The sequence below is a fragment of the Balaenoptera borealis genome (genome assembly GCF_965194805.1).
Source record: "Balaenoptera borealis genome assembly, chromosome: 17".
Lineage (NCBI taxonomy): Eukaryota > Metazoa > Chordata > Mammalia > Artiodactyla > Balaenopteridae > Balaenoptera > Balaenoptera borealis.
In genome coordinates, this window is record NC_138876.1 from 66,073,620 (window position 1) to 66,095,981 (window position 22,362).

General features: G+C 39.3%; 1 protein-coding gene across 6 annotated transcripts in view; it reads right to left on the reverse strand.

Moving 5' to 3' along the window:
* The window catches only part of TERF1 (telomeric repeat binding factor 1), a 37,614-nt gene extending 20,198 nt beyond the window's left edge, over positions 1–17,416 (reverse strand). Inside the window, exons 1-7 of one of the 6 annotated variants that reach the window (XM_082363528.1) lie at positions 17,065–17,416; positions 11,867–11,962; positions 9,275–9,396; positions 7,671–7,757; positions 4,171–4,320; positions 3,313–3,425; positions 391–450 (exon numbers count right to left, since the gene is read on the reverse strand). In XM_082363528.1, the coding sequence (XP_082219654.1) occupies positions 391–450; positions 3,313–3,425; positions 4,171–4,320; positions 7,671–7,757; positions 9,275–9,396; positions 11,867–11,962; positions 17,065–17,371 (935 nt within the window). In that variant the 5' untranslated portion in view covers positions 17,372–17,416. The remainder of the gene's footprint in view (positions 1–390; positions 451–3,312; positions 3,426–4,170; positions 4,321–7,670; positions 7,758–9,274; positions 9,397–11,866; positions 11,963–17,064) is intronic. The other 5 variants (XM_082363524.1, XM_082363529.1, XM_082363526.1 and 2 more) reach the window with 5 other exon arrangements.
* Positions 17,417–22,362: the final 4,946 nt, after the last annotated feature.

Consider the following 22,362-nt stretch of genomic DNA (forward strand, 5'->3'; position numbering starts at 1 on the left):
AGATTAAACAGTTTTTTAAGTAATTTCATGAAATCGGAATTGGGGCATTCATCAGAAATGTAAGCTCCATCCCCTTCCTGCCCCAGCATCACACCCTTGTTTCTGACAGAATAAGAGTTTACTAATTATTTGCTTTAACTTCAAGTACTCCCTCCATGTGCACTCCTTGTAGAAATAATGTGAAACAACCCAGGATCCCAAGAGGCAGGTCTCCATAGTTTGGCATTTCAAGACCCATCAGGGTGTTAAATATCTGCGGGGGTAAGTAGGACCCTGCGATAATTCTTCAAACCATACCATTTGCGTGGCAGTTATTATAACCTACCTAGGTTTGCATGAATTGCTTCAAAGATTTTAAACACAGAGAAGAAAAATGTCAGTTTACTTCACCTCAATAAGGATACTGTATCCCCTGAGGATTCAGTTACCGCAGACTGTTTGTCACTAACACTTTAAAAGAAGAAAACATTGTAAGAATGTAAACAAGAGAAACTTTTCATCAGGATTGTACTTTCCACATAATCAAGCCATTTTTCAACTTATAAAAAGTATCTCTGGAAAGAAACTCTGGTAAAATTAAGACCTTTACAGTCCATTACAACATGGCTAATTTTTGCCCAGGTGTGCTTACCAGAGACATTAAATCAATGTCTTCCCCAAACATAAGTTCAGCAGAGTTGAGCTGTAACTGAGCATTCACAATGTCACTCTTTCAAAAACTCTCTCATGGATCTTTATTTCTATGAATTCAAGTTTAATTTCTTATCCTCCCCAGCAGTCTCCAACTGGACTTTTTAATAAAATTCCTCCCCTCTGTTATAGTTAAAATTAGCTCCGACAAACACAGCATGACCATCTACAGCTCGATGCCTTCACTGGAACTCTTCCTCTCTCCTGAAATGACATTTCTTCTTCCATCCACCTGTAAAAACCTTAACCATCCTTCAAGGTCCGGCTCCATGTTCACACTTTCTTGAAGCTGTCCCTCAAACTCCTTCAGCATTTAAGTCTATCTTTAAACTTTAACAACAAATTATGTTATGTCTGCTACTGTTTCTGTTTCAAGTCTGTAATTCTTATTGCCTCAAATAGTTTATAAGCTTTACCAGAACAAAATATTTCATCTAGTATTGACAGCATGAGGGTTTCATCTTTCCTAGCATTTGTCTGACCTTGAGATCACACTTCTGTTTCTATCCTTGCTTTACTTACGTCTTATTCATTCTTGCCTTGAAACTGGTGAATCTGACTCCCAGGATGGTTTTGATATTTGCTTGATTCTTACCTTTACCATGTCTCTAGTTTTTGGTTTTTCTCCCTATGTCTAGTGCACTACAAGATGTAATACATGTCTGGTAATGAACTAGGCACCAAGGATTCAAAGCTATTTAAGAACCTCAAAAAAACTCTCCATCTAGTGAGATACAGACAGGTAAACAGATATGTTATTCTCGAAGATAAGTCCTCCTATTGAGGTACGACTTGGTGCTGTGGGAGCACAGAAGTGACAACTCTGCTCAGAGCTCAGCAAGACTTCTTATAGGTGACCTTTGAGCTAGACCTTGAATGGCAAATAAGAGCTTACCTTGAAGAGAAAGAAGGAAATCCAAAATTGAAGCAAGAGTCAAGGCATGAAAGAACTTGTAATATTTGAAGATCAAGTTGTGTAGCTAGAAAGTGCCATGGATGTGGGCAGGGAGGGGTTAATGCTTAGGGATAAGGTGTATATGAGGGAAAAACAAACAAACAAAAACCCCAGAAAGGGGCTATATACGGCTTTGTAAGCCATGCAGTAAAATCTAATTCATCAAGTAGGAAACAGAAAGCCAACAGAGGTTATTAAGCTGGGAAGTGAGTTAAACATTTATTTTTATGGGAAGCTAACCCTGGAAGTCACATCAAGAATGGATTTGTGTGGCATAAAGCTAAGTAATAATCTAGGATATAAATGATAAGAATGGATTAGAGAGGCATTTCTGATATGGAATTCGTAACACTTGGGGAGATAACCAACTGGATGTGTGAGGTAAAGGAGGAGAGTTAGGGTACAGAGAGACAGATGAGAACATCAAGAGCTCTGTTTTACACACTGAACTGTGTTTGTGTCTAGGAGGGCATTTGAAATAAGTGGATAGTACTACATTAGGAGAATACATAGGAAACGTGTTCATTATACGCAAGAATCATGGTAAGTTCTAATCTTATTTTACTTTAAAGCAGTATTACAGTAGGCAGGAAGGCTGGGCCACAGAATGCATTGGGTCTTGGTATTACTAAACTTTGATTTCCTAAACAAAATGAAATAACTGAGCCAATAAAAATGAAATCCCTACTTCTCAAAATGGGTCTTAGGAAAAACCCAATGAGCAATAAGACTTCAATAGAGCCCTTGGGGAGATGAAGCAGTGAGGAATAGACCACGCTCTGATAGGCAGGGACAAAAAGAACAGTAAGACTGAGCTCAGTCCTGAGGTGTGACCAATGCCATGTCCATCCCACTCGGACTCCAATCCCCACCTCTCAATAAGTAGTTAAGATGGGGACTTACAGCACTTAAGTCATGGTCCCAAGAAAAGAGTAATATTACATCCACTGCCAGATACATCCATCCAGAGACCAGAAGGATTTGACTATTTGGCCTTGGTTTAAGGGTGGATGAAGAGGAGGAATGGACCATAGATTCAATAGAAAAGATCATTATAATGGTAGAGTTTATCTTCTTCAGTAGGGTTAGTTTCTAAAGCAAAAGGTAAAAGCCAATTCTGTAAAAATTACCCTTGAAAATCCCTAAGGAAGAAATAATTTTAGAAACTGAACTCTTGTCTCTCAACTTGTAGGACTGACACAGCCTGTTTCCCTCCCGCGTTGGAGCAAATCACTATTTCTGCACTTGCACACCAGATGAAGCACTTAGCCTACCCTTAGAGAAGATAAACAATATTTTAACATATTAGAATAACCCTCAGTACAACAGTCACATGAGGGCATGTAGGATTTGAGAACTAAGGGGCACAGATGACTCAGGCTTTCAACCTCAACACTGTTCTAGAGTTCATGTTCCCTGAGAATGATAAATGTTATTACTCACACTAGCTACACAGTGCTATTTTCTCTCTACTTTTGCTTAGCATATGTAACAGGATATGTGTAAGCCCTAACTCTACAGCACTCCCAAACATCCAAATGTTAGCCATCAGTGAAGCAATATACCTACTACTCGATAATCATTTTTATTAACAATGGTTCGCTAGCATCACTTTTACATAGGTATTGCATTCATAAGACAAAAAATATACTAATGAATTTACAAACCTTTTTCCTATATCCAAATTAGCTTCAGCTTCCAATTCAATATCATTACTATTAGGTTTATCTTGAGAAGCTGTTGTTCTTGATCTTTTACTTTCCACTACTTTTGCTGCTGCCTTAAAGAGGGGGTTACGGGAGACGAAGGGATGCATTAAGACATTTAAAACAAGTAACATTTAATTAAGCCTTCTTGTTCTTTGACAGTCATAACCCAAGTGTCTCGTCACAGGTCAATAAAGGGCAGTGCGCTGTTATTTTCCCCAGTAGCTATGATATCACCATCAGCAACCTGCTTGGTTTATAAGCATTATGGAGAAGGGCTTTCCTTGCAAATGTACGTGATACAGACAATGCTCTCTAGACAGGGTTAAGATAACAGGTTACTTTAAAAAAAAGTTTTAAAGATTCTATGTATTTTAAAATAAAACTATCTCAAATTAATCAATGCTCTAGTATAACATATTAAGTTAAAACTTTCTGAGGCTAAGACAGGAGAAAATGTTATAAAAAAAATTTTAATGACCCTTCTTCAGTCCAACTTGACTTTTCCCAGAAATATGCTAAAAATTTCATTTAAATTTAATTAAACTATTTCTTTTCACTTATTTCTTATGATAAGTTTTCCCCTCAACTTTCTATTTTGAAAAATTTCCCCAACTTTTACTTTGAAAAGCTGTAAAAATACTACAAAGATCACCAATAAACCCTTTAGATTCACTAATTATAACATTTCACCACATTCTTCTACAAAATCACTAAATAAAATTCTGATTAGTTTTTAAGAATTTCTATTTCAAGTATTCTCCTTTACTGTAACAATTACTCTTAAGTCTGTTTAGAATCTCTCTGAAATATGCATACCTTCATTAGAAAGGTTGATGATTTTTCATTTAACACATAATTCACATAACTCTTAATTTTCTCCATCATGTGGTTGTAGCTGAAGTGTTGAAAAAAGGAATGGAATGTATCTTTCTGAGAGATTATCATAAGCAATTTCCTTTTTAAAGGCTAAAGAAAACAGAAGAAACTTATTAGCACATAAATCACAAATAAAATACTAGAAATTATGTCATATTATTTAACTGAAAAAAATCACTTTATAAACAAAAACTCAAGAGGTTTTAAAAATGCTCCCGTTTTAAATGCCCACCAATATATTTTTTGACTTAAAAAAAAATTTAATATTTTACACATATGCAAAAGGATTAAAAAACCTTATGAACCTAAATATCCATTACCAAGTTTAAGAAATAAATCATTATCTGTATAATACAAGCCTTATTTACTCTACCATAATCTGATGGCACCCTTCCCCCACCCTGGCCTTCCTCTTCTCAAGGTAACCATTATCCTGAATTTAGAACTTTAGCATATCCATGCATTCCTTTACACTTGCACTACATATGTATGCATCCATAAACAATATATATAGCATTGTTTAGCATGGTTTTAACTTTATACCAATGGTGCTATAGTATGTGTATTTTGAAACTTTCTATATTTTGCTCAACTCTATGACATCCATGTTGATTTGATATTTATAGAATTACTAGTTACTTTCACTGTTGTACAGTATTCCATTGATCAAAAATACCATTTAGGGGCTTCCCTGGTGGCACAGAGGTTAAGAATCCACCTGCCAATGCAGGGGACACGGGTTCAAGCCCTAGTCCAGGAAGATCCCACATGCTGCGGAGCAACTAAACCCGTGCGCCACAACTACTGAGCCTGCGCTCTAGAGCCCACAAGCCACAACGACTGAGCCCATGTGCCACAACTACTGAAGCCCGCACGCCTAGAGCCCGTGCTCCGCAACAGGAGAAGCCACCGCAATGAGAAGCCCGTGCACCGTGACAAAGAGTGGCCCCCCATCGCCGCAACTGGAGAGAGCCCGCGCACAGCAATGAAGACCCAACGCAGTCATAAATAAATAAATAAATAAATAAAAATAAATTTTAAAAAATATATACCATTTATTCACCTTTCCCTCCAGCCTGTTGAAAGCATTTAGGTTATTTTCTATTACCACAACGCTATTAAACATTTTCCTACATGTCTTCTTGGGCATAGTACAAGTTTTTCTTAGACAATAGTTCTTTCAATGCTGGTTGCACAATACAGCTATAAAGCTTTTAAAAAAAATTCCACTTCTCAAGCTCTATCCCAGAACAATTGTCACAGTAGGGCCTAGTTTTCTTTTTTCAGTTTTTATTTTTTTAATAAAGCTTCATGGTTTTAAAAGCATGCAGTGAAAGTAAAAACAGTTACTCTAGGGTATTTATAGAGAAGTGCAATTGCTGGAATGCATGCTTACTGATTTTGTTAAAACGCTCTCCAAAGCTTAAGCACCAATTTACCCTTCTGAGAGGAAGGTATAGCACTCTTATCATTTCTCCACATTTTGAGCCAACTGTTGGTATGCTAAGACATTTTTAATCATTGCCTATCAGAAGTATAGGAAATGCTATTTCAATATATTACTTGGTATTAACCTGATTACGAATATTAGTGAGGTTAACACTTTCTCTCTTAGGCTTACTGGCCATAAAGTTTCCTCTTCTGTGAAGTACAAGCAGAGTGGAATTTTCAGTAGTCTCACAGTGCTAAGGCAAAAAAGCAAGGGCAGGAAACCCAATAAACGTACCAGGCTTCCAGCTGAAATCTCAGGAGGGTTACACCGTAGGAACAGGGGCAAATTAGAGCTAGAATAAGCCTTACTAAAGGCTCAGTCCTTCAATGGATTAAGGTGATTCCCTCTCCCCCAAACCATCATGTGAAAAGGTACTCAACTTCATTAATCATCAAAGAAACAGAAATTAAAACCCAATGCGATAGCACTACATATGTGCCAGAATGACTATAATGAAAACCACATATAAGGTCTGTGAAGCAACTGGAACTCTCCCACACTACTGGAGGAATTGATAATAACTACTTTGGAAAACTCTGGCAGTATCTACTAAAACCGAGTATGTGTGTATCCTACAACCCACCAATTCTATTCCTAAGTATATACCCAAGAGAAACACATATACTTTTTCTACAAAAGACATGTAAAGGAATGTAATGGCCAAAATATGGAAATAACTCAAATGTCCATCCACAGTAGAATGGATAAATTGTAGTATATTCCTACAATGGAGCAATGAGAATGAACAAACGATTGTTATAAGCAACACCATGTAGCTCTCTTACAAATATAAACTTGCTATATGATTCCGTTATATAAAGTTCAGAAATAAGTAAGACTAATCTTGGATGTTAAAGTCTGGAGAGCGGTTACCCTTGAGAAGGTGGGAAGGATAGGGCCTGGAGGGTGCTGGTGATGTTGTTTCTTGATCTAGAAGGTCTCCACACAAGTGTGTTCCTTTTGTGAAAATACACCTACTTATACACTTATGATACATGTACTCTACTAAAGGTATGCTATTGTTCAATAACGAGTTCACTAAAAACTGTATAAAACTACATTTCTTTGAATAAGCTTAATTTGCTCTCATAACTTTGCTTTTAATACTGAAAAATTAACTTCTATTGACCTTAACATTACACATACACACAAAAACTAGTGATAACATAAGAAACCTCCAGAAAAATAAGCAAGTTATAATGCATTCCCTACACCTGCACTGCTCAATATGGTAGCCACTAGCCACACAAGGCTACTCAGCCCTAGAAAGGTGTAAGCCCTGAATTTAGCCTTAAGTGTAAAATACACCCTAGATTTCAAAGACTTAGTACAGTTCTACCTTGGTATCCATATGGGATTGGCTCCAGGACTCCCCTTGGGTACCAAAATCCAAGGATGCTCAAGTCCCTTATATAAAATGGTGTAGTATTTGCATATAACCTACACATTGCCTCACATATACTTTAAATCATATCTAGATTATTTATAATACCTAATACAATGTAAATGCTATGTAAATAGTTGCCAGTTTGTGACAAATTCAAGTTTTGCTTTTTGAAACTTTCTGGAATTTTTTCCCCCTAAATATTTTCGATCTGCAGTTGGTTGAATCCCCAGATATGGAACCCAGGATACAGAGGGCTGACTGTACAAAAAAGGGAGTGCAAAATATCTCACCAATACTTTTTACATTGATTGTTAAAAAGAATAATGTTTTTGGATATACTGGGTTAAATAAAGTGCTACTAAAATTAGTTTTACTTGTTTCTTTTTACTTGTTTAACGTGGCTACCAGAAAATTTAAAATCACATATGGTACTGGCATTATATTTCTGTTGGACTATACTGTTTAAAAGAGAAAGCATTTCTTTTCTCCTCCAATGTTCTTTCAATTTTCCTTATTCCATATAAAGGGCTCCAAACTTCTGATTCTAATTTAAATAATTACCGTATAAGAATTTGGGTCACCAAATATTCTTTCAAAGACTTCCTCTGCTTCCTTAAAATTTCCATTTTCCATGCAAACAGCTATAGCCTAAAAGATAGGATGACAAATACATACCTTAGATTGCTTTTTAAAATATCTAATTGTTGTTTAATATTGAAATAACTCAGGTAAGTCTAAACTACTTCATTTAAAATATTCTTATGTAGCTTAATAATTTTGATTTGATAAATGATATTAAAGGCAGGAATTAATAAATAGATCAGGAGCTACATTATATATATTGAGGACCCACCTAAATAGTAATTTTGAGCGAAAGGGAAGTGAGAGAAGAGGTGGATGGATGGTGTTTGTGATGATTAGGATATATAAAAGCTGCTACTTAGGATCCCAGGAAAATCTCTAATAGAAACTCAGGAAGCCAGACGCTTTTGAATAATCATTTTATAAACTGGCCTTTTTGATACCATATGTGGTAAGATATAGGACCACCATTACCATCTGGGTAGGTCTGTAAACTAGGGAAAGCTATTTAACCTCTTGGTGCCTCAGTTTCTTTACACCAATGTAAAATGGTGAAAATAACAGTACCTATTTCATAGGGTAGTTGTGAGGATTAAAGAGTTATGTATAAAAGTGCTTAGAACAGTATCTGGCAAACAGTAAGCAATATATTATTACACATTTGCTATGTATTTTATGGTAACCCGTTCAACTTTACTACTATATTTAGCAAAGGCCTGCTTCCCCTAGAACTCCAAAAGATTGGGATAACATGACAAATCCCTTTGCCCTGGGTTGAAATTCTTAAAAGCAGCAGTCATTTTTCTGCCCATTCTCTTCAGGTCTTAATTCTAATTGACAGTCACCACACCATCAATAATTAATTCCGGAGAAGGTGGGACACCACCTGGATTTTCTCCTACCCTACCATGAAAATTTTTTTAAAAACTAGGAAAAGTTTATTTAAGTATGAAATTCCTGAGTACATACTTTGCCTGTAAGCAAAACATATTTTCCCTGCTATTATATCTTTGAATGACTTTCTTTGGTTTCTCACTCTTTAATAGGCTACTCCTACTAAAATTTTCTCTACATAGTTAAAATTTGACATTCTCTTAATCGCAAAAACCCATTCATTTCTTATTATTTGATAATCTTTAGGGACTTCTCTAGTGGTCCAGTGGTTAAGACTCCACGTGTCCACTGCAGGGGGAGCGGGTTCGATCCCTGGTCAGGGAACTAAGATCCCACATGCCATGTGGCGTGGCCAAAAAAATATTTTAAAAAAATAAAAATAAAAGGTAATCTTTAAATGGGAGAGCATAAACCACTGGTTTTTGAAAGTTGTTTAGTAATCTTTAAATAGATTTGGCATATTTTCCAACCTGGGGGCAATATGCACTTAGGTAGAAAACATTAAGTCCCAGCTCTTAGACCTCATGTCAAGACTATAAATCATAGGTCAAATTTCTAAAGAGAATGATTATATTAAATTTTACTACAGGTTTACCGTCCAACTTCTATTAAGTGGCTCTTAGTTTCTGTAGATGTTGTTTTTATTTTCTAGCAAAATAATAATAATAAACACAAAGTAATACTCATACCTGAATTTTAATTAAATTCTGTATTTCTTCATGAAGCTTGTCATGTTCCTTTTCAATTGACGCCCAAATCATCAGGGCTGATTCCAAGGGTGTAATTCGTTCATCACTTTCAAACTGTGCATCTTTTAAAACCAAAATAAAAATAAGTAACTTAGAAAGCCATGAAGAACTTTACTTTGTTAATTTTTTAAAAATTCATTTCTTTAAATATTGACTGAGTGTATACTATGTGCCAGGCACTGCTCTCGTATATACCAGTTTAGGGAAGATTCTTCAGTTAATTTCCTCATTAAAATCACCTTAAAAAAAAAAAAAAAAACAGAAAAGGCTATATATGAGTCCACAAAACACCTGAAGATTTTCTCCACTAAAATACTGATTTTAAGAGCTGAAATAAACTATATTTTATATAAGGTGTCACAGTAACAGAATTCTTAAATGGTTTATAAGTCTAACTGCAGTATAACAAACTTCAGTGAGATAGAGCATGAAATTAGTTTATTGTGAAATTTGATTTTCGCATATACTACTTGAAATCCTTGTTATATATTTTGTAGATATTTGAAACAGGATCAGTCAAGAACTTATCTCTCTACCAACATTATTCCAATCACCAAGGCTTAAAAACCTAAGGAGGGACTTCCCTGGTGGCGCAGTGGTTAAGAATCCACCTGCCAACGCAGGGGACACGGGTTCGAGCCCTGGTCTGGGAAGATCCCACATGCCGCGGAGCAACTAAGCCTGTGCACCACAACTACTGAGCCTGCGCTCTAGAGCCTGCAAGCCACAACTACTGAGCCCACGCACCACAACTACTGAGCCCGTGTGCCACAACTACTGAAGCCCACACGCCTAGAGCCCGAGCTCGCAATGAGAAGCCCGCTCGCCGCAATAAAGAGTAGCCCCTGCTCGCCGCAACTAGAGAAAGCCCGCGCGCAGCAACGAAGACCCAACGCAGCCAAAAATATAAATAAATTTATTAAAAAAAAAAACCTAAGGAGTCATCGTTTTACTCCTTCCTCTTTCTCATCACCATATACAATCTGTTGCGATATTGTATAGTGGTTTTAAAAACTTTGGAGTTTATTCCAAACTCTATCATGTACTACCTGTGTGGTGTTGAAAAAGTTATTTTGCCTTTCTAAGCCTCAGTTTTCTCACCTATAAAATGCTGTAAATAAATACTATGTGAATATTTAATAAGATAATATTTGTACTACTGTTAAACTTTCTTAAAACAGAATTTATCAGCTTATTCTTACCAAAGACTCACAGTGGCTGGTAACTACTTAGCAAATTACACACAAACATCTCCATTTGAAATTCAGGGTCACGTGTAGCTGAAAATCCAATACATAAACTAAAATGAAGTTTTAAATGCTGCCTCTCTTGAAATATAGTGATTCTTGATTACTGACCCCGGCCTATTATATCTAAGATGCACCCTGGTGAATTTCAAGATTAAACCATGGGGTCACACACAAAACAGGGATCTTTTTTTTCCCACCCTTGTTTTGGGAGAAAAGGTTGTTGGAAGGGAAAATAAGAATATAATGAACAACTGCTATACGTGAAGCCCAGCCAGGCACTTCTTGAACATCCTGTCACATTCAATTTACCAGACAGCTCTGTGAACCATGTTAGCTTATGGTCTACATCGGCCCGTTTTCTTCCTCCGCCACCAGCCCAGCCTACACGTCTGCTCTGCCTCTAGCCCTAATCCACTGACTGTCCGGCTCCAACTCACCCCCACAACACAGCACGCCACATGAGCCAGAGCTGGATGAGTGCGGGCTCCCAGAGCGGTCCTAATAGGGTGGGATTTCCTGCCACACAGTCTGTTTACAAGTCAACAGTTCAGTGCGATTACTGCCCACCACTGGACACTGCCGGGAAAGCATTTTGTAAATTGTAAAAACCAACATAAGTATGGAATTATTTGCGTCAAAAGGTCCTTTAAATAACCATGCTGTAAATATGAGCCATGACTGATAAACTGAACCCGGCCTGGCCATTACAATCTAAAATAAACTATGAGGACAAGGGAGAGAGATAATTAGAGATATAAAATCATATTCCCTTATTAAGTAAGTGCTGAAATCAAGCTCAAATAAGAGGTTTCAAGTATCATAGTTGCCAGTTAGAAACAGAGTATGTATGATAGTAATAAGAGTCACCACAAAGTTACCATAGTCCAATTTAGTGATGTCTTTAAGACAGAGTACACGGAGCATGGTCCCCCAACAGCAACATCAGAATCACCTGGGAACTTACTAGAAATGTAAACTCCAGGGCCCCTCACTCACCCTACTGAATCAGAAACTCATGATGGAGAAGGGGACTCACCATTCTGTTCCTTAACAAGTTCTCTAATAACTCTGAAGCAAGCTAAAATTTGAGAACCATCACTCTAAGAAGATAGGGATTATATTTCTTTTACTAGCTTTAAATATGTCTGTGTAGAGATGTACATGCCAAACACACGTGAGCAAACTCTCAAAAACAAAGGACTACTCCCATCTGTTTCTTCTCATTGTCTCCCCTTTAGACATAGATTGAAATATGTCCAATATAAGATAAAAACATATTTACCAAGGGTTTTTCCGGCTGCAATTCTTGTCAAAAATTGACATATGTATATAGTTCTCAGTTGATAAGCTGTTAGACTGGACAATCCATGAATAATAGCTGAAAGTGAAGAAAGTGAAGAAAGTGAATTTTATTAAAACATCAAAACAAAACTCCAAACTTGACCCGGCAGTGCCTCTGTGTGGTTTGCGGAGAAATAAGTTACAAATATCACCCAAAGATTATCATAAATTTAGAGTGTATGCTTTATTTATAGACAATTTTTAGGAAATAAGAACAAAAAAGAATAACAATGAAGACTTTTCCTTCAAAATAAAACTGATGTTTCACAGGCAGAATAATAAATCTTGAAAACTACGTACTTTCACAGGTAGCAATCTAAACTAATGAAAAGGGAGATTTAGATCCAAAATGTGTCAAATCATTACCTGGAAACTTACTTTATACCTTAAAATGCCTAATATTATAGGAAATATATTATTTCTGTCAAGGTTTCAGTTATGCGAGAGTCTGTTCAATTTACAAAGCTTTATTTTAAAAACATTTATTAATGTTAATCTCCCCAATATTTGAACACCCACCCAGATGTTATGCTAGGTAGTAAGAACATACAACACTGAGTAAACCATAATCCTGGTTTTCACTGAATTTACCATGTAGCAATAAAAGACAAAGATTAAATTAACCAGCAAACCAAAAAACAGTCCTGCAGCTCAGCTGCTAAGCAGATGAAACAAATAAATACATTTATTTGTATTTATTTCCTCAATTTTAATATGCCATAACCTTATGCTACACCAGAGATTATCTGGACAAATATAGTCATAATATAATTAAATAGGATTTAAAAAGAGCACAAAATTTACATAAAATTTAAACACAACTTATTCCACATGGGCTGAACATCTACTGCTGGCCAGTGGTAGGGACTGATGTCTGAATAAGAAGATAGCCAGTCCCTGCTCCTCAGGAAGGGTTTAGTCTGAGAAGGCACGAATTAAACAAAAAGTTATGCAAGAGACTAATTAAAATTTTAATGTGTCATAAAGGGTAAGTATGGTATAGGAGCAAAACAGAAGAAAGACCTAATCTATTCTAGGGAAGAAAGTCAGATCTTTTCTGTCTTCATTTCCCTCCATATTTAGTCTACGTATCCAATAACTACAGATACCCTACACACCACTGCCCTTCTGCTCTTTGTACCTATTAGGCATAAAACAAAACAAAAACAATGAAAACCTACCCTGGTTGAACCTGGCTCTCTGCTTTTTCCACACCTGTAACCAAACACTACATTAGGGAGGATCTAATGACCAGCAACAGTAACAACTATATTTAAGCACTTAACTATAATACCAGGCACTACTCTAAGCACTTAGCAGTGGTTCTCAACTAGGGGTGATTCTGTCCCCTAGGAGACAGGTGGCAATGTCTGGAGACAGTTTTGATTGTCACGAGTGGGAGGGGTGCTACTGGCACCTAGTGGCTGAGGTCAAGGATCCTGCAATGCACGGGAGAACCTCCACCTCATTCCCCCTCCACCCTCAAGCATACACAGACTAAAGAATCATGTGGTGCAAAATGTCAACAGGCTGAGGTTGGGAAACCTTGCTTTATACATATCAGTTCATCTGCTTCTCTCAACAGCCCTTTGAGGTAGATGCCATTATTACTACCATTTTACAGATGAGGAAATTGTGGTACCACGGGAACTGGTGGTACCAAGTCGTTGCCTCAAGTCTTATGGCTATAAACCAGCAGAGCCAGGAATCAAACTCAGACAATTTACTATGGAGTCCATGCTCTTAATTACAATTCTACACTGCTTCCCACAGTGGAAATAGGTTAGGAATATCAGTCTGGAAAAGGCATTATCTGAGATAAGTGAGGTGGGAGAATAATTCTGAGTTGGAATGAAAGAGCTAAGAATTTTCTAGGAAGCATCAGAGTTGTATATGCTTACAATCTTGAAAAGCATAGTAAATGAAATTCTATAAGAGATAAAAGGGAGTCCTTTTAGTCAAAAATGGAATACTGAGACAATATTATGTTCACAGTTTGCATATCTGTTTTAGCAATGCAACCTGAAAAAGTTTTACTCTTTCTGGGTTTCTGTGCCTTTAACTTTCAAATAATGGAGATGACCTAGATTATTCCTTGGGTCTTGGGCTAGAACCTTACAAGGTCCTTTTTTTTTTTTTTTTTTAAATAAACTTTATTTTTTAGAATGGTTTTAAATATACATAATGTAGTGAAGAAAGATAGTAAAGAGGTCCCATATACCCTCCACCCAGTTTCCCCTGTTATTAGCATCTTGCTTTAGTATTACATGTTACATTAATTAACCAATATTGATACATTAGTAACTAAAGTCCATGCTTTATTCAGATTTCCTTAGTTTTTACTTAATGTCCTTTTTCTGCTGCAAGATCCCAACCAGGGCACCGCATGACATTTAGTCATCACGTCTCTTTGGGCATCTCTTGGCTATAACAGTTTCTCAGACTTTTCCTGGTTTTGATGACCTTGACAATTTTGAGGTATTCTGTACGATGTACCTCTCTACTGGGATTTGTCTGATATTTTTCTCATGATGAGACTAGGGTTATGGGGTTTGGGGAGGAGGATCACAGCGGTAAAGTTCCATTTTCATCACACTGCATCAAGCGTACATGCTACTAGCTATCACTGCTGATGCTGACCTTGATTACCTAGGTGAGCCAGTGTTTGCCAGCTTTCTCTACTTTCTCCCCCTTTCTATACTGTGCTCCTCACAGCCCACACTTAAGGAGTGGGGAGTTAGGCTCTACCTCCTTGAGGACAGAGTAGCTACATGAATTACCTGGAATTCTTCTGCGTCGGAGATTTGTCTCTTCTTCCATTTGTATATTTATTCCACCATTTATTTACATCAGTATGAACTTTATGGATATTTATTTTGTATTTTGGGTTATAATCCAACACTACAGTTGACCTTTGAACAATGCCAGGGTTAGGGGTGCTGACCCTCTGAGCGGGTGAAAATCCCAGTGTCGGCCCTCTGTGTTCCCGGTTTAACCAACCACAGATTGTGCAGTACTGTATTATTTACTACTGAGAAAAAAATTGGCTTATAAGTGGACAGGTGCAGTTCACACCTGTGTTGTTTAAGGGTCAACTGTATTTTCTTGCTCGAGTTACTTCAGCTTTGGCCACTGGGAGCCCTTGCGGTTGGCTCCCGTGTCCCTTTGTATTCCCATAATTGTGGGGTTTTTTTTGTTTCTTTGGGGGCTTTGTTTTGCTTTGTTTTTAGCACTTTCTTACTTTCTGTTACAAGATGCTCCAGGCTCAACTTGTATATTTCCTGTCTCAGTCCCAGACTCAGGCCATTTCTCTGGAGAATGGTATTGCAAACCAAGACTTGAGTGCTAGGTGTACCCCTTGCTGCTAGAGTTACATTGCTTCTACACGCTTTCATCTGACAGAACAAGGAAACACATGAGTATATCCTGACCTGTGTCTATATACGTGTAATATGCATAGATATTTCTATATGTTATAAACAGGAGTTCATACTGATGCCTCCAATTCAAATTCATTACCACATAGATAATTTTAGCCCCCTCCCCAAAGAGGACTTTTTAATAATGCGAATTATTAAATGAACTGGCTTCATTCCAGGATTTAACACCCTAATTAATGTTAATTAACCATGGCTCTAGTGTTATCTGTGATACAGAGGAAAGCTGCTTGAACTGGAAGATAAGGCATGCGTCTGGTACAACCCTTTAACCTATCAATGCTTTAGGTTGTTTAACTAGTTCACTCCTCTATAAACTGAGATTAGTTGCCTAACTCATGTGATAACCGTGAAGCTGAAATGTACCAATACGGTTTTCTGAGGTATTTGATTTCCTATTAAATACTATCTTGGGGGGCTTCCCTGGGGGCTTCCCTGGTGGCGCAGTGGTTGAGAATCTGCCTGCCAATGCAGGGGACACGGGTTCGAGCCCTGGTCTGGGAAGATCCCACATGCCGCAGAGCAGCTGGGCCCGTGAGCCACAATTACTGAGCCTGCGCGTCTGGAGCCTGTGCTCCGCAACAAGAGAGGCCGCGATAGTGAGAGGCCCGCGCACCGCGATGAAGAGTGGCCCCCGCTTGCCGCAACTGGAGAAAGCCCTCACACAGAAACGAAGACCCAACACAGCCATAAATAAATAAATAAATAAATAAAAATTAAAAAAAAAAAAAAAAGCAACAGTCTTAAAAAAAAAAAAAATACTATCTTGGGGTTGCGTTCGGCTGCAATAAGTAGACGGCCAACTCATATAAATACTACCAGAGCATCGGCTTCCCTGGTGGCGCAGTGGTTAAGAATCTGCCTCCCAATGCAGGGGACACAGGTTCGAGCCCTGGTCCGGGAAGATCCCACATGCTGCGGAACAACTAAGCCTGCTCACCACAACTACTGAGCCCGTGTGCCACAACTACTGAAGCCCGTGTGCCTAGAGCCCGTGCTCCCCAACAAGAGAAGCCACCACAATGAGAAGCCCGCGCACCACAACGAAGAGTAGCCCCCGCTCGCTGCAACCAGAGAAAAGCCCACGTGCAGCAACGAAGACCCAACGCAGCCAAAAATAAATAAATAAATAAAATAAAATAACTTAAAAAAAAATACCAGAGCATCTTTCGGTTATCATTCAAAAAGCCAGCTAGCCTTCTCTAGGCGTCAAGGTCTCTGTCCATCGCTTACAGGCTGTCTTGTGTAGGTGGTAGATTTCCTTGTCAGTTACTTTTATTCTGAAGCCTACACGGAGCCAGCGGGCTAAACGAGGTTTAGATAGCTCCCAAAGTAATAGAAAACACTGATGCCTAGGTCACAGTGACTTGCTAAATAAATGCCTTTACAGGAGTATCTCAGCCGAAAAAAGCAAGAAACACAAGCGCCACAGGCGACAAAAGGAACTGGACACTGGATTAGGTGCAGTTTTGTTCATTTTAACTCACTTAACCCTCTATCAACTCTAATGAATCTGAGCAAAACTGAGGAGCTGAGAGGAGGCGGATGCGGGATTCGAACGAACGTTCAACTCTGAGCCGGGGGCCCTCCGCTCGGGCGCCGCAGCAGCCCGATCCCAACCCCCTGCGGGACAGCGCCGCAAACCAGGCCTCGGCAGCCCGCCGCGGTTCCCGCCCCCGGCCCGGGCGCGCCCCGCACTCACCCTCGGCGCTGTCGCGGGTGCGGTGGAAGTCGTCCGAGCGGCCGTCACGGAAGGCCCGGCAAAGAGACAGGCAGAGGAAATCGAGCATCCAGCCGGCAGCTACCGCCTCGGCCTCAGCCACCAGGCCCGCGTCTTCCTCCTCCTCAGAGTCCCCCAAATGCACCTGGCACTCGAGCAGTTCCTGGCACTCAAACTGCTCCTGAGCATCTCTCGCCGTTTCCGCCATCCGCTCCTCCGGGGAACCCGCATCCTCCCCGTCAGCAAGCCCTCGCGGGCTCGGAGCCGCTGAGGCGATATTCTCCGCCATATTACACTCTGGCGCGGCTTCAGTCTTTTCCTGCGCGGAGCGACGATTGGCTTGCGCCGCGCGGGGCGGAGCCTCGGGGGGCGGAGCTTCCGCCCGCGGGAAACCACCAATCACACACCACCGGGATGGGCGAGCGGCTCGAACCTGGCTTCTGATTGGCCGAAATCTGCTCCCGCCTCTGGATGTTGAATTCCCCGCCACCCAGGGGTGCCGTTTTGTTGGTAAACTGGACAAATTCTGGCTGGATGCGGAGAGAGAATAGGAGGTCGGGGAGCGGGGGAGCTGCTTTATCCTCGTGCTAAAATGCAACACTGACTAGAACAACAACACGGTTAGTTAAAATGGAAAAACATTTTACCCTCAGTGTGCTTCAAAAATGAGATAGGTGATTAAAACTTGTCACTATTTTTCGAGCGTAACACTTTAGATCCTGGTATTCACTTAACAGTTACTATGCGATCACGAACCAGAACTCTTCCAACAGACTTAGATCCGTGCTTCTCCAATCTTAACGGGCATCAGAATAAGCCCCGAGGCTTGGTAAAAACACGGATTGCCGGGCTCCACCCCCAGAGTTTTTGTTCTGTAAATCTGGATTGGGATCCTTGAATTTGCAAGTGATAAATTCGCAGGTCATTGATACTGAGGCTGCTTGTCTGGGGACCAAATTTTGCGAATTATCGCTCTAGGAAGAGTATATTATTATGGGAATGAATTTTATTCAGGGCCTGAAATAGACTATAGCATTCAGCTTTACAACAATAAGTGAATACTTATTTTGAATTTTCAAACTTACCTTTGAGCACAAGAGGGCGTTGGGGGAAGGGGGTCTGGCTATGTTCTATTTCTCTATGTGGGTGATAGTTACATCAGTGTGGTCCTTTATGATAATTCATTGAACATGATATATGCACTTTTCAGTATATGGGTTATAACTGAATAAAAAGTTTCCTTTAAAAATCTTTCTGTTTATAACACATCCAACATTATCAAAGCCTTTATGTTTTAATTTTACACATTTATTATTGCCTTAAGGCCGGAGTTGAAACGTTGAGTCCTTAAAGCACCATATTATAGCCGTTAAGAATACCTAGGTTGGGGACCTTCCCTGGTGGCACAGTGATTAAGAATCCGCCTGCCAATGCAGGGCACACGGGTTCGAGCCCTGGTCCGGGAAGATCCCACATGCCCCGGAGCAGCTAAGCCCTTGCACTACTGAAGCCCGCGTGCCCTGGAGCCTGCGTTCCGCAACTACTGAGCCTTTATGCTGCAACGGCCCTAGAGCTCCCAGCAACAAGAGAAGGCCCCACAGATGAGAAGACAGCGCACCGCAGTGAAGAGCAGCCCCTGCTCGCCGCAACTAGAGATAGCCCGCGTGCAGTAAGGAAGACTCAACGAAGCCAAAAATAAATGAATAATATTTGCTCCCTTTAGGTTTAAAAAAAAAAAAAAAGAATACCTAGGTTGGAATGTCCCCTACCATTTACCCACTAGCTGTGTGATTTTGGATTAATTATGCCTCAGTTTTCTTTTCTGTTTAGTGGGTATACTAATAATACCATCATCATAGGCTTGTTGAAAAGATGAAAGGGATTGATAAATGTAAAGAGTTTAGAAGCAAGCCAGGTACTAGGTAAGTGCTCTATAACATTAGCTGGAAAAGCAGGACATTTATGCTACTGGGAAAGAGGGTGATGAGTCAGAAGGAATTGTTCCTTCAGACTCTAATGGTCCCATGGAAAGTAAGTCCTATTTGCAAACCATACGGAGGAATAGGTCTAAGGGAATAAAGGATAAGGTACATTATGAACTTAGTAAACAAACCCCAGGTTTCCAAACTGAATTTTTTTTTGTCATGCAAGGTTCTGAGATGGGGCCTTCTTCCTCTCCTCCAAGCCTCCTCCTCTTCCTCCCAGCAGGGAGTTAACGGTTATTCTTAGTGTATCAACCAATTTATTCAAAGCCACAAAGCAAAGATAGTGTATTTTCCTGTGGAGTCAATTTACTGAAAGATTCAGGGAAGTGAAACATTTTTTATACTTAAAGCAATGATGTATAATGAAGTGGAATGAAAAATGTATAATTTTGATTAGGATTTAATCATAATCTTCAACAAAATTTCAGTTTGGGGCTACTTCCAGCCACGTACTGCATTCTCTGTCCTCTTTCCTTACTGGTATTTCACTGAAGAAAAATTAAGAAGCACTGGCATCACAACATTGTAAATCAACTATACTTCAATAAAATAAATTTTTTTAAAAAAGGAAGAAAGAAAAAAAAGCACTGGCCTAATAGGGTAGGTAAAAAAGTTATTTTAAAATCTTATCCCAACAGAAAATCAATAATATAATCTTATTGGATTGCAGGCCAGAAAACAGACCTGGAGGAGGAGGTATCTCATAAATTAATTTTTTAAACCTGCCCATCAGGATGGAGGATAGATTTATTCTTCTGAAATCATACTTTAACATCGCTATGATCAGAAAACTCAGCTGTGATAGTGTAAAATAGTAAAATAAAACTTATAATCCACAAAGTCCCAGTAACACTTTAGCCATATATATATATATATTTTTTAAGGTTTATTTATTATTTATTTTTGGCTGCATTGGGTCTTAGTTTCAGCGTGTGGTCTCTTCGTTGTGGTGTGCAGATTTCTCTAGTTGTGGCCTGCAGGGTTTTTTTTCCCTCTCTTCTCTAGTTGAGGCAAGGGGGCTCAGTAGTTGTGGCGTGCAGGCTTAGTTGCCCCACGGCATGTGGGATCTTAGTTCCCTGATCAGGGATCGAACCCATGTCCACTGCATTGTAAGGCGGATTCTTTACCACTGGACCACCAGGGAAGTCCCTAGCTATATATATTTTAATTAAATGTTATGATAGGTAAATCAAACACATGGCATTTCAGTAAAACTTACCTGTAATTAATAAACTGAGATGGGGAAATTTTTTTTTGGCAGAAAATTTTATAATGTATCATTCCCTTGGTGACTGCTTTAAAGGAGATGGATTCTAGTAGTTCAAGTTAGGAAATTATATTTCTTGCAAACTTGAGTTTATGGACTGAGATCCATAATTGCTACAGTTATCTCTAGTTAAAGGACTGTTACGAAGGGAGAGATTTGATTTGTTTTGTGATGATCCTAAGAGTACAACATGAAACCAAAGACTGAAGTTTTGGGGGGGGACACAAATTTGAGTTCATATCACATGTGATTTCTAAACAGTAGAGCTTTCCTACAATGAAGTATTGCAGGTACTGATTTCTTACCACTAGAACACTGATGTATTGGCTGGATGACCACTGGACAGAGATACTCTGGAAAGATTCTGCTGTGGACTGAATTGTGTACTCCCCCCTGCCAAAAAAAAATTCATGTGTTGACGCCCTAACCCTCAATGTGACTGTACATGGAAACAGGGCTCCTTATAAAGGAAGTAATTAAGGTTAAATGAGGTCATAACGGTGAGGTCCTGATCCAATAAGATTAGTATCCTTATAAAAAGAGACACCAGAGATGGCCACCTTCTGGCTGTATCTCTTGTAAGGACACAGTGAGAAGGTGACCGCCTGCAAGCCAGGAAGAAAGCCTTCCCTAGAACCAAATCAGCCAACATCTTGATCTTGACTTCCCAACCTCCAAAACTGTGAGGAAATAAATTTAAGGCACCCAGTCTGTGGTATATTATGTGGCAGCCCAAGTTAACTGACATAGATTCCCATAAAGCCTAGATGACATTCCCCGTGCTATTCCAATTCCCAAGACGTTTTTGCCTTGGACTATTTTCTAAAGAACACTTTGAAACCCGTAAGTTTCTTAAATTCTTATGTTTGCCATGTTGAATATTTGTGACTAATATAAGCCAATGGTCTCATTATGAATAATGTAAATTGTTTTATTTCTGCACTTACAAATGTCTTATGATTATCCAAATTACATATGTACTTTTGAAACAAGCTTTTCTTCTGAGTACCAATTACGTGAGGCGCACTTGACTAGTATGGTGCAGGGTAAACGTAAAGATGTTATTCCTCTCCTTAAAGAACATAGTCCAGTTGGGGACATTTCCTTAAGAAAGTCTGAGCAGAGGTGCTTAGTATTCTTGCAGGCAGGAGGAGAAAAAAGAGACCTGGGTGCAAACTAATTTTTTTTTTAAATAAATTTATTTATTTTATTTATTTATTTTTGGCTGCATTGGGTCTTCGTTGCTGCCCACGGGCTTTCTCTAGTTGCGGTGAGCGGGGGCTACTCTTCGTTGCGGTGCACGGGCTTCTCATTGCGGTGGCTTCTCTTGTTGCGGAGCACGGGCTCTACGCATGCGGGCTTCAGTAGTTGTGGCTCGCGGGCTCTAGCGCGCAGGCTCAGTAGTTGTGGCAAACGGGCTTAGTTGCTCCACAGTATGTGGGATCTTCCCGGACCAGAACTCAAATCCATGTCCCCTGCATTGGCAGGTGGATTCTTAACCACTGCACCACCAGGGAAGCCCCAATTTTTTTTTTTTTTAAATAAGTTTTGGAGAGCCCAAAACATTAGTTTTGCTGTCCTCACATAGTCTTCAGGCTGAGCTTGCATCAGATTTTCTCAGCTGGCTGAGGTAGACTTCATAGTCACTAAATCAGAATTTCTAGGGGCAAGGTTAGAACATTTGTGTTTTTCAAAATCTCCCTAGGTGATTCCAGTACAGAACCAGGGTTGATAGCTACTGAACTGCATAAAGAAAATGACCCTAGATGAGTGTCAGATTTCCACTCCACTTTGAGGCAGTGGACACAATATATAATTACTGGTAAAGAAGCTTCTTACTCATGAAGACTGCTTCCCTTTACAGAAGCAATAAATTAATAAGGACTGAAGGAATGTTTAGAACTAAAATGAAGCAGGTTTCAGGAAGGGAAACATTATGTTAGACAATTCTAATCTTTTAGAGCTTTAAAAATATTTAGAAGATCTTTGTAGCCCCTTGAGATATTTAGATGGTGTTTCTCAAGCATT